The 13,930-nt window shown below is 40.0% G+C and overlaps 1 protein-coding gene across 1 annotated transcript in view; it reads left to right on the top strand.

Annotated features, from left to right (window-relative positions):
- Positions 1–471: 471 nt before the first annotated feature.
- The window catches only part of LOC124036591 (nuclear receptor ROR-alpha A), a 307,445-nt gene continuing 293,986 nt past the window's right edge, over positions 472–13,930 (top strand). The window contains exon 1 of the mRNA XM_046351347.1: positions 472–802. Within this exon, the coding sequence (XP_046207303.1) occupies positions 649–802 (154 nt within the window). The 5' untranslated portion in view covers positions 472–648. The remainder of the gene's footprint in view (positions 803–13,930) is intronic.

The following is a 13,930-nucleotide window of genomic DNA, read 5'->3' on the forward strand; positions in this document are numbered from 1 at the left end:
GAGCAAAAAAGAGAGCTGAATAGCATCGACTGCGCAGGCATGGACGTGTTCTCTTCATTTTCTCTCCAGAGTTGATTGTCGTTGCATAAGCCTAGGCATATTAATTGTCAATATTGATTTTGTAAAATTGTCAGTAAATTAAAAATGAACTATAATGTTATGGGATGTTGAAGTTGTAAGCAGTATTTTACATAGATGGACAGGCTTTTAAACACTGAACAGGAGACAGCGTATTGTGCAGATTTCTCGAAGTGGCTATTAATAATTTTGAACACACTGATGAGAGACTATAGCCTACAATCAGAGTTCATCATGTGAAGTTAATATTGGGATGATAAACTCGATACAACCTTAGCTGGCTGCAACAAACAGCCATTCCTATGAAATAAACTCGCAGGCACTACTGCACATCTATTAATCGGCTATTGACAACCTTTCCCTTTTCAGTTGCATGACTGAAGCTCTCTCTAGCGCTGCGGATGGACAATCAAATCTTCACACCCACCTCTAGATACACTCGCATTTTTTCATTTCGTAGTTCTACTTCTACTCTAAAATAGATAGCTAGACGGACTCTCGCGGCTCACAAATCATAGAAACTTTTCGTGAAATACTAGCAATAGTTTAACAGTAAATCTGAAATTCAACATGGAGTCCCCTCCAGATCCAGCAAGCGACCCGGGCAACAGCGCCTCTGAGTCGGCTACACCGGCCAGGGAAACCCCGGTAAACCTAGAGACGCTCCGAAAAGCAGAACATCCAGCCCCTGTTCGAAGGCAGACCTGTTCAAGTACCAACAGAGGTAAGCGGCTGACATCTCTCATCACAAGAAATATTGATTGATTACCGAATTGATGCCTGAAACTTCAAAATGAATTCTTTGCATGGAGAACTTGAATTATAGAGGTCTCAAAAATGGTCTATAACGTTACCTGAATAGTGTAAAAACCACCTGGAACAGATTCATTCTTATTGCGCTGCATTTGTAAAGTGGCCAAATGTATTATGATGAGCGAGTTGCTTCTGTGTTGCCCTTGTGTTCAAGCACAACTGACAGAGATCCAACCATTGTCGTATGTGTCATTGGGAGACAAATTACTCTATGAATAGAACAATTATAGTTAGGATAGTCAATTACACAGGTCGACTAGGACCTAAAATTCCCTTAAAATACAAGAACACCAACTACGCAATATTATCTTTCTACACGTTTATTAGGCTATACTACACAATGGTAGGTTACTAAATATTAATGAACTTTGGGAAACTGTAAGCTATCGAACACCAGCCCCTTCAACTTCTAAAGGGACATGTATTTTATGGTCGTATTTATTTCCAAGTAATTTACAGAAAACATAGCCTGTAATTTTGTGTGTTTGTGAAATAGACAAATCAGCAGCAGGAATTTGATTTTCCTTCCCTTGCGAGCGCGCGTTAGCTCTGATACATTGTAGTGGACATGAAGAGATCACAACTGCCTGATGATTGACATGATAGACGTTGTGGTCATTTATCAAATCAAGTCTATGATTGTGTTGGTCCCGTATACATTTCTTAAGAATATGTGAGATTGAGTACGGTGCGTGTTGTACAGTAGGCTACAGACATTGTTTAGCCACACCCCCTCTAGACTGCTTCCATTCAACTCATCCAAGTTCAATGGAAATATTTCCAGACTATAATACTCCAAAGTACAGTTTGTTCATATACAACTATGACACTAAATTACATATTTTACATGTAAATGTATTCATCGCGCTGTGGTTTGCATGAGCACGTTTCCTCTGCGGAAGCGGTATATTTAGAGTCTAATATGGTGAATGTGGAATGTAAACTGGTTATGTAACAGGTAGCAATAAACAGAGGCGCACAAAGAGAGATAGCGAAAATCATTACATATATTTCACTTTGTAGATGCGTTATTGACTCCACAGTTCAAGACAAGTGTAATGTTTTTTTTAATCACTTAGTATTCCAGCTGCAGAAGAGTACGATGTTTTGTCATGAACACGAGATTGTTTACATTTAGTAGATCCCAGCCAGTGCTCAGTTATGTAATAACAGGCAAAGACAGATAGTTTTGAAGGCATTTCAAAGGCAGATAGTTATGAAGGCATTTCAAAGGCAGGTTGTTAGGAAGGCATTTCGGTCCGAGCCTTGTTAGGTTCATCTGACGGCTGTTTTATGAAGTCAGGCTCCTAGACACTTTTAACCTGCTGACCCATATTCACCCCCACCAATTTATGCATAGGATTAAAGTGTCTGGAGAGAAAGACAGGGGAAAAAACGTTTTTTTTTGCTTTGTTATGGAATTTTGAATGGGTGGGGGGAAAAGTATTAATGTTCAGTGGGACAAACCTCTTCCAGAAGGCATTTAGTTAACTTGAATATGTATGGCATGCTGGCAAAAGTTCTCCTGTAGCACTTTTTCAAGTTTTTAATAACAGGCCTACTTGTAACCTACAATTAATGATGTTACTGTATTCTTCTTCTCCAGCTGTTTCTTTTGAGATAATTGTAACAAATATGATGAAATCATTAATTAATATATGTTTGTTATCAAAACTTGTGCGATTTCTTCGATTATCTGCTTTCCAGGGAGGCTGAACTTTTTGATTTGGCCTTGTTTTTTTGGCTTGGTCATTAAGAAATGTAGCGACTATATCTGAAGCCAAACGAGAGTTGTCTTGGGGGGTGGTTTAATATGTGTGTCTATTGTGTGTGTGTTCGCACGTGGCAAGCGTTTGTACATGCAATCTGCCAAAACCGTACACAGTTACAGTCACTCACCCTTCTAGATAACTTAAAACAGTCTAACAAGTTATTGTGTCTTGAAGTCGCCTCGGCTAGCTTTCGCCAATTAGCTTCAGCCGGCTGGTGATATTGTCCCTTGAACATTGTGTAATTCACTGACGGTCCCTAGTGTCGATCCCCATAGGGATATCGAATGTCAAACCAAATTGACCATGGGCATTACGATCGGGTCATGTGCAGCTGCGCTCCGAATTGATGAATACTTGGGTGCAGCTAGCTGTGGGCATGTGGGTAGGATTTAAATGAACCCAACCCAAGTAAAACTGTTACGGTACCCTTCATTCCATGACATACCCTTTTTTTCCCATCGTCTCGCAAAGATCAGTTTTGGACGAGATTGACTTGATGACCAAAACTTTCCTATTTACACTTTGTAGTCAATTTGGACTAGAATACATGTATTTGACTCATATTTATGCCACATAAGCAATTAAAAAAATGAGAAGTTGCTTTTTAGGGTCAGGCGCTCTTTAAGAGCTTGAACACACCAGTAGAGTTTGCCTGCCGAGAGTACTTGCAAACCGTGTGCAAACATATTTTATAAACGGGAGATCCACATTCGGTGCGATGTGTGCAACCCTTTAAACTTTGCTTTTGTAGAAACTGAAACATATTTTTTTTATTGAACCTTGATACAGTATGATAAATGTATTTTCCCCACAGTGCATGAAATGATTCAAAATATTTATAATTGCTATGTGTTGGTGGCACAATCCAGTATGGGATTACTCAACAATGTGAAACAATAAAAATGTAAAGCATTTCCAGGATTACAGTGCTGGGTTTAGACACTGCATTTTAGGATATACTCAAAAAACAACATCTGAAATACTGCAGAAGCTTACTGAGGAACACTTTCCGTTTTCACACCCAGTGTATTGGAATTTCTGAGAATACACATACTGTTTTTACCCTGAGCACTAATACCTTTTAAGTAGAAAAGGCTTACTTCAGCAGAAGCTGTGCTGGAAGACTTGAGTGGGTCAGAGAACGGGCCTTGGAGGTCTGTGGATATCATTAGTGGAAAGAAGAAAGGGTGTTATTTTCATATTGCAGGATCCCTCAGTTTGTGGGGAGCAAATTTGGAAACAGTCAATATTAATGGCTTGTTATGTAAGTTGACGGCCTCTGTGTAGGTTGGGATGAAGCCTCAGAATTACACAGGGAAGCTGAAGCTCTGAAGGGCCTCAATCCTGCCCCTTCTAACCCTAAACGAGCCTCAACTATGCTGTTGTGTATCTGTTTGTATATGCTGTACATAATCACACTATGGAGACTGCCTTGAATGAACAGTTAAGAGTAGAGTAGTGCGTTATTGACACTGGGATTACTGTAGTGCAGGCTTGTATCTGAGGCTAGAAACTTGATTTTAATATTCAGAGTGTGCTGTGCTGTTTTAACATAATTTTCCCACTATCCCAAAGATAGTGATAAGACTGCTAACCTGTGCAGGACTTTCCATATAATTTATCAGTTGGCATGGCAGATAAATTACTTTTCTTTCATGTTTTTACCTTACTGCAACATTATGAAAGCTGTCATTTGGTGAAGGGCAAACAGGCTCACTCTAGCAGGTGTATTGTTCTGTAGGACAGTGATACTGTATGTTTGTTTATGTGTAACTCTGTGTTGTTGTTTTTTTTGCACTGCTTTGCGTTTATCTTGGCCAGGTCGCAGTTGTACATGAGCATTTGTTCTCAACAGGCCTACCTGGTTAAATAAAGGTGAAATAAAAAAATACTCATACGTATTGCACACACCTCAACATACCATATCACACAAGATGCATGCAGGCTGAAGTTATATACAGCACTTTTAACATAGGTGCCATTACTTGTGTAGTTTTCTTTGGCCGGATATTGCTAGTCCAAACTAAACTCTCCATGGTATGGCCTGTCCTTTCGAGACACTTAAGAGGACTTCACCAACACAGCCTGGCGATTGGTTCTATTTGTGCAGACGGAAGCAGCGCTGTGGGCTGGAGTGGTTGGCATGTGTTTACTCTGTGCTGACAGAAGACGGATGAGGCAAAGGGAAGCGGAGGCCTCTAAACAAGGTTCTTCACAAATCCTGTGAGCCTGGAGCTGGCACGGTCCTCACACTACTCCATTGGACAGCAGCGTTCGTGACGCTATGACATTCTCAAATACCAGGGATTACAGTTCTCTGCTCGCTGAGGAGGGCCAAGCAGCAGGTAGCCGCCATGCAGACAGTCAATGCACATCCTGGAGAGCAACTCGTTTGTGTGTCTTTCTTTTTGGCAGACAGCCCTTGACGTAATAATGGGCTCTGTCTCTCCCTGCTGTTAATACTTCGAGGAGTGTGAGGTGTCCCAAGCTGTCTTGTTGTTGGCTACATGTCATGTTTTGTATCAGCTGGAGGGCTAAATGGTCTTGTTAAACAGGGTAAGGGTCAGGATTAGCCTATACAAAGTTCACAGTACAAGACATGTCCATTTAACCAATGTACTGAGGTAAATGCTGACACAAAGTTGTTTAAATATGGAAAGTGTTAGTCAGACTTTAAAGACATAAGTGAAAACAAAAATTCTAAATGTATGGATGACACACATTTGAATGTGAAGTGTCTCTATATGCACAGTATTTCCCCCCAAAATAGAATCATATTTAATTTGTCACTTGCCTCGTAAACAACAGGTGTAGTAGACTAACAGTGAAAAGCTTACTTACGGGTCCTCTTTCAACAATGCAGACATATTTATACAAAAATATGAATAGTACACATGGCATAAATACACAGTGAATAACAAATAACAACGATGAGTAAAAATAACATGGCTATATACAGGGAGTCTACAGGCAAAATAAACAAACACCTGTTTAGGAGAGGTGCTGGCTAGCGGAATAGAACCACACACTAGGAGCTCAGATTCAATAATTGAATAACCTAATATCCAACGTTTAGACAGACAAGCTGTCTTCATCAGGGTATAATGACAAACACTGCGGGGTGACTAGTTTATGTAGTGTCAAAGGACACAAGCAACATGTTTTTTGTATGTTATTTTTTATATCTGAGAATTAACCAGGCCACACCCAGCCATGATTACAGACACCTGTGTGTGTCCTTTGAAACTATATAAACTAGTCACCCCCCAGTGTTTGTCATTATACCCTTATGAAGACAGCTTGTGTGTCGAAACGATGGATATTATGTTATTATGATGTTATTAATTATTGCATCTGAGCTCCTAGAGTGTGCGGCTCTCCTTTAATTTTGCATATATACAGGGAGTACCAGTACCGAGTCAATGTGCAGAGGTACGATGTAATTGAGGTAGCATATACAGTAGGTAGGGTTAAAGTGACTAAGCAACAAGATAGATAATAGACAGTAGCAGCAGTGGGTAGCCATTTGATTATCTTTTTAGAAGTCTTGTTTAGCAGTCTTATGGCTTGGGGGTAGAAGCTTTTCAGGTTCCTGTTAGTTCTGGATGTCCTGCTTACTTTGGCCCTGATCCCCGGGACTCGAAAGAGGAAGCGACGACGCAAAAGAGGCAGACGAGCTGGCATCCTGACTAGGCTACGTTAGCATGCAATAAAGCTCCTCTACCCTCCATTCTGTTGGCGAATGTACAGTCACGAGAGAACAAACTGGACGTGCTCCGTTGGAGTCATGGCTGAACAAGGACATGGATAATATACATCTCCCTGGCTTTTCCATGCATTGTGAAAACCGGTCGGCAGAAAACCGGTCGGTAAGATGAGGGGGGAGGGTGTGTCTCTTTGTTAAGGAAGTCTCAAGTTTTTGCTCGCCTGAATACTTCATGATAAGCTACATACCATACTATTTACGACCAATTTTTCATAGCTATCTATTTACCACCACAAATCGATGCTGGCACTAAGACTGAACACGAGCAGTATAGGGCAAACAAGAACATTTACACCCAGAGGCGGCACTTCTCATGGACATTTATTTTAATGCAGGGAAACTGAAATCCGTTTCACCTCATTTTAACCATCATGTCACCTGTCCAACTAGAGGCGACAAAATTCTATGTTACCTTTACTCCACACACAGAAACTCATACAAAGCTATCCCTTACCCTCCCTTTGGCAAATCTGACCATAACGCTATCCTCCTGATTCCTGGTTACAGGCAAAAAGTCAAAAGGGCTGTTCAGCTAGCACAGACTGGAATATTTTCACCCGATAACATTGAGGAGTTTACCACATCAGTCACCGGCTTCATTAATAAGTGCACTGATGATGTCGTCACACCAAGGTTATTATAGTAAACGAAATCTGAAAATAAAATAAAAATTGCAAAAACTATTTAGTAAATGTTTTTCAAACAAAAAATATTTGAAAAAATATAATAACATAGCAAACCATGATAAATTACATTTAGTTGTCTTCTAATCTTTGGGAAAATATCAACTGGGGTTTTCAAGCTTTAAAACAGAACCACCAGTCAGTAGGATGCAGACAGCTCAAGAGGTATGCAGAAAAATATACAGTTGAATTCGGAAGTTTACATACACCTTAGCCAACTACAATTAAACTCAGTTTTTTGGTAGAGATAATACTTTATTTCAGCTTTTATTTCTTTCATCAAGTTCCCAGTGGGTCAGAAGTTTACATACACTTAATTAGTATTTGGTAGCATTGCCTTTAAATTGTTTAACTTGGGTCAAACGTTTCAGGTAGTCTTCCACAAGCTTCCCACAATAAGTTGGGTGAATTTTGGCCCATTCCTCCTGACAGAGCTGGTGTAACTGAGTCAGGTTTGTAGGCATCCTTGCTCGCACACACTTTTCAGTTCTGCCCAGAAATTTTCTGTAGGATTGAGGTCAGGGCTTTGTGATGGCCACTCCAATACCTTGACTTTGTTGTCCATAAGCCATTTTGCAACAACATTGAAAGTATGCTTGGGGTCATTGTCCATTTGGGATACCCATTTGCGACCAAGCTTTAAATTCCTGACTGATGTCTTGTGACGTTGCTAAAATATATCCACATAATTTTCCACCCTCATGATGTCATCTATTTTGTGAAGTGAACCAGTCCCTCCTGCAGCAAAGCACCCCCACAACATGAAGCTAACACTCCTATGCTTCACGTTTGGGATGGTGATATTCGGCTTGTAAGCCTCCCCCTTTTTCCTCCAAATATAACGATGGTCATTATGGCAAAACAGTTCTATTTTTGTTTCATCAGACTAGAGGACATTTCTCCAAAAAGTGTGATCTTTGTCCCCATGTTCAGTTGCAAACCGTAGTCTGGCTTTTTTTATGGCGGTTTTGGAGCAGTGGCTTCTTCCTTGCTGAGCGCCTTTCAGGTTATGTCGATATTGGACTTGTTTTACTGTGGATATTGATACTTTTGTACTTGTGTCCTCCAGCATCTTCACAGGGTCCTTTGCTGTTTTTCTGGGATTGATTTGCACTTTTTGTGCAAATCATCTCTAGGAGACAGAACACGTCTCCTTCCTGAGCGGTATGACGGCTACATGGTCCCATGGTGTCTATACTTGCATACTATTGTTTGTACAGATGAACGTGGTACCTTCAGGTGTTTGGAAATTTCTCCCAATGATGAATCAGAGTTGTGGAGGTCTACAATATTTTTTCTGAGGTCTTGGCTGATTTCTTTGGATTTTCCCATGATGTTGTCACGACTTCCGCCGAAGTGGGCTCCCCTGCCTGTTCGGGCGGTGCTCGGCGGTCGTCGTCACCGTCCTACTAGCCACTACCGATCCCTTTTTCGTTTGTCTGTTGGTTTTGTCTTTATAGTTTCACCTGTGTGTATTTTAGTTTAAGTGTCCCATAGTAGATTGTCCCGTCCTTGTTTTGTGCGGGATTGTTTTTTGTTGCTCTGTCGAATGGTGGTTTTCTTATGTGTATTCTCCGGACTATTTGGTCCTGTGTTTGGGCTGGTCAATTGTATGCGCCCTGTATGTTGGCGTGACCGTTTTGTGCGCTGGAGAATAAATTGAGGATCTACTGAACCCTGCTCTCTGCGCCTGATTCCACCCACCACTCCTAGTATCCCGTGACAGATGACAAGCAAAGAGGCACTGAGTTTGAAGGTAGGCGTTGAAATACATCCACAGGTACACCACCAAATGACTCAAAAGCCATGACATAATTTTCCATACTGTTTTAAGGCACAGTCAACTTAGTGTATGTCAACTTCTGACCCACTGGAATTGTGATACAGTGAATTATAAGTTAAATGATCTGTCTGTACACAATTATTATAAAATTACTTGTGTCATGCACAAAGTAGATGTCCTAACTGACTTGCCAAAACTATAGTTTGTTAACAAGAAATTTGTGGAGTGGTTGAAAAACGAGTTTTAATGACTGCAACCTAAGTGTATGTAAACTTTAACTTCAACTGTAATTTTAACAATTGTGTTCGTATTTACAGATGGCATACAAGTTTGTTATCAAGGCACATTAAAGTTCACATGTTCCAAAAGTAATTTCTGACCCAAAAAACACAGTTTGATATTGTGATACATTGAATTACAAGTGAAATAATCTGTCTGTAAACAATTGTTTGAAAAATTACTTGTGTCATGCACAAAGTAGATGTCCTAACTGACTTGCCAAAACTAATTTTTGTTAACAAGAAATTTGTGGAGTGGTTGAAAAACGAGTTGTAATGACTCCAACCTAAGTGTATGTAAACTTCCGACTTCAACTGTACATACTTTTGACATAGAATTAAACATAATGATTATGGCTCTAGATTACAGGAAAAGGCAGTGTCAAGTGTCTGAAAAATACAAAATTCCCCAACTTCAGGATGGGGGCCTAGCCCTGCTCTGAACCACCCCTCAACCATCCTCATGTAGTATGTGCCCCCTCAGATTTTTGGGGTTCATGATCTCGTCTAAAGTGCTTCAGAAATGTAGCTTCCTCGCAATGAAGATTGTACTTGAGGTCACTGTCAACCTGGCAGGGCATTTAAGTACCCCCATGTGAGCTATGGAAACACCTGTAAGAGGTAAAGGGGGGGCATGTTTACAGAGTCACCTCTCTATTTATGGCAGGCAAGGATGGCTGTTTATCCAAAGCTGTGCCCTGTGGCACTGGATCTGGTTTCTGCCCCTGCATCCCAACCGTTCGTGGAGGGAATATTCTGTCTGTGCACAACTGTCATCAGGCTTGAGAAACCAAACGTCCACGTATCTGGAACGTAGAGTCTTCTTGAAGATAAACCAGAAAATCTTGTTTGGTTGAACAGAAACACACACACCTTTTATCCCCAGAGTCAGATGAACTCATGGATACCATTTTTATGTCTCAATGTTAGCTAGCAAGCCAGCCAGCTAACTTTTGAATATGTCAATCTAGCAAACCAGGCAACTAAAATAAACTTTCTAAGCAATGTTTTCTAGCTAGCTAATGTTAACTTAGCTGGCTAGCCAGTTCAAATAATGACCATAATCATATAGCTGACAACATCTTAAATTTAGTTAATTTGTATTCATTATTACAGGAAAATAAGCTCACAACAATATCATTATTTACAAGTTAATGGCGAGCTAATTACAGAAAAACATAAACACAGACTATATCAAATAAAATCTAATATTATTTGTCACATGCACAGGATACAGAAGGTGTAAACATTACAGTGAAATGGTTCATTGCATAGTGGAGTCTTTTGTTTAGACATGTAGCTAGCTAGCTAAACAATTAAGCATAGCTCATAATGTTACAACCCTGCATGAATCTACACATAGCTAAAGCTAAGCAACTCTGTTCAATGTTAGCTAGCTAAGTAACATTAGTCTATAACTAGCAATGCAAATGGCTCTGAGATACAAATAATATTACTACACAGATCATACATGTAACGTTAGCTCGAGAGCAAGCCAGCCAGTTAACATTAGCTAGATAACAGTACGCTTTAAATGGCATTGAAAACTACTTTCTGACTAAATTAGAAACAAATAATATCTGAAAATGTAGCTAGCTAAACTCTCTTATCCTTATATATGAATGAACACTTTTCCCTCTGTGTCATGGATACCATGGATTCCCTTAGTTTGAAGATGTAATCCGGAGACAGGTGTTTTATGCAACAGCCTCCTGTATGATTCCCTCCGCATATTTGCAATCGAAAGCCCAACATTTCTCCATCTCCTTAGCTATCATACTATGCTTCCACCGGGCATTCCACTGACTTCAAAACTTGCAGTTATTTGTGTAATCGTTCAAGAAATCTGCATTAGAAAGGATAACCTACATATACTGACCAGATCACCTTATAGAAAGAAGCATGCTACATGGCAGACCAATCTGCACTAATCTCTCAGCAAGTCTAGCCCATCCATTATCTCAGCCAATCATAGCTAGTGGGAAGGTTCCTGCATTTTTCCGTGTTTGAACCAAATGGGCTCTTACAGTTGAAGTCAGAAGTTTACATACACCTTAGCCAAATACATTTAAACTGTTTTTCACAATTCCTGACATTTAATCCTAGTAAAAGGTCAGTTAGGATCACCACTCTATTTTAAGAATGTGAAATGTCAGAATAATAGTGGAGAGAATGATTTATTTCAGCTTTTATTTCTTTCATCACATTCCCAGTGGGTTAGAAGTTTACATACACTCAATTAGTATTTGGTAGCATTGCCTTTAAATTGTTTAACTTGAGTCAAATGTTTTTGGGTAGCCTTCCAGAAGCTACCCAAAATAAGTTGGGTGCATTTTGGCCCATTCCTCCTGACAGAGCTGGTGTAACTGAGTCAGGTTTGTAGGCCTCCTTGCTCGCACATGCTTTTTCAGTTCTGCCCACAATTCTTCTATGGGATTGAGGTCAGGGCTTTGTGATGGCCACATAATTTTCCATCCTCATGATGCCATCTATTTTTTGTAGCAAAGCACCCCCACAAGATGATGCTGCCACCTCTGTGCTTCAAGCTTGGGATGGTGTCCTTCAGCTTGCAAGCCTCCCCCTTTTTCCTCGAAACAATGGTCATTATGGCCAAACAGTTCTATTTTTGTTTCACCAGACCAGAGGACATTTCTCCAAAAAGTATGATCTTTGTCCCCATGTGCAGTTGTAAACCGTAGTCTGGCTTTTTTATGGCGGTTTTGGAGCAGTGGCTCCTTTCTTGCTGAGCGGCCTTTCAGGTTATGTCGATTATAGGACTTGTTTTACTGTAGATATAAATACTTTTGTACCTTTTTCCTCCAGCATATTCACAGGGCCCTGTGTAAACAATTGTTGGAAAAATGACTTGTGTCATGCACAAAGTAGATGTCCTAACCGACTTGCCAAAACTATAGATTGTTAACAAGAAATATGTGGAGTGGTTGAAAAATGAGTTTTAATGGCTACAACCCAAGTGTATATAAACTTCTGACTTCAACTGTAATTTTAACAATTGTGTTCTTATTTACAGATGGCATACAAGTTTGTTATCAAGGCACATGAAAGTTCAAATGTTCGAGAAGTAATTTCTGCCCCAATAAACACAGTTTGATAAGAGTAATCTAAGTAAAGGAGTGGCACAGTGGTCTAAGGCACTGCATCTCAGTTCAAGATGAGTCATTTAAAAAAAAAACATTTTTTAAAATTAGTGTCAAAGGTCAAATTCCATGTGATCTATTCCCGGGAATTGCCAATACGATATATATTGCGATTCGATACTGCGATTAACTGCTGCACCACTGCACAGTCATGTGAAATCCATAGATTTGGGCCTAATTATTTATTTCAATTGACTGATTTTCTTTATATGAACTGTAACTCAATAAAATATTTGAAAGTGTTGCAAGATGTGTTTATATTGTTGTTCCGTATATTTCCCTGGCTGATCAAAACACATTTCTTTCTGCAGCAGACATACAGTGGCAATATGTTTGGGACAGAAAGAAATGTGGGCTTTGGAGGGCATCAGCCCACCCACTTGGCAGCAAGGCCCACCTACTGGGGAGCCAGGCACAGCCAATCAGAATTTGTTTTTCCCCCAAAAATGGAGGTCCTGGTCTGGCGTGGTTACACGTGGTCTGCGGTTGTGAGGCTGGTTGGACGTACTGCCAAATTCTCTAAAATGACGTTGGAGGCAGCTTATGGTAGAGAAATTAACATTAAATTCCCTGGCAACAACTGTGGTGGACATTCATGCAGTCAACATACGAATTGCACGCTCCCTGAAAACATGAGATATCTGTGGCATTGTGTTGTGTGACAAAACTGCACATTTTAAATTGGCCTTTTATTGTCCCCAGTACAAAGTGTACTGTTGTAATGATCATGCTGTTTAATAATCAACTTTTTGATATGCCACACCAATCAGGTGGATGGTTTATCTTGGCAAAGGAAAAATGTTCACGAACAGGGATGGAAACAAATGTGTGCAAAAATATAAGCGAATGTTACGGATATAAGCATTTTGTGCGTATGGAACATTTCTGGGATGTTTTATTTCAGCTCATGAAACATGAGACGAACACTTTACATGTTGCGTTTATACATGTTGCGTTTTTGTTCAGTATAAAAGTGCTGAAAACATTCTGGTTCACTATTTAAAAAGAAGATGTAGACCACGCTATAGGATGGAAAATATTGGTGTTTTGGCGCATGTACAGCCATCTAGTGCTAGTGCAAAAAATAAATATTATATTCCACATTGAGATTCCACACATAAACGCAAGTGTCTTGTATTTTTTCTCATATGGAGATCTTACAAAGATTCATTAGGGCATTGTATACTAATCGTGTCCACTACTGTTCTTTGTATTGTGGTCTGTCTGTGTTGAAGACAGTAGCAAGAACCATGTAAAGGCTGTCGTTGGTAGAAGAAGGAGTTGACCAAAACGCAGCGTAGTAAGTGTTCATGTGGTAAATTTAATAAACTGAACACCGAATACAAACGAACAAAAGAATGAAGGAAAACCGAAACAGTCCCGTATGGTGAAAACACTGTAACGGAAAATAACCACCCACAACTCAAAATGGGAAAACAGGCTACCTAAGAATGGCTCTCAATCAGAGACAACGATAGACAGCTGCCTCTGATTGAGAACCATACCAGGCCAAACACATAGAAAAGGAAACCTAGACCTACAACATAGAATACCCACCCACATCACACCCTGACCAAACTAAAAATAGAAACATACACC

The sequence above is a fragment of the Oncorhynchus gorbuscha genome, linkage group LG01, assembly GCF_021184085.1.
Source record: "Oncorhynchus gorbuscha isolate QuinsamMale2020 ecotype Even-year linkage group LG01, OgorEven_v1.0, whole genome shotgun sequence".
NCBI classification, from domain to species: domain Eukaryota; kingdom Metazoa; phylum Chordata; class Actinopteri; order Salmoniformes; family Salmonidae; genus Oncorhynchus; species Oncorhynchus gorbuscha.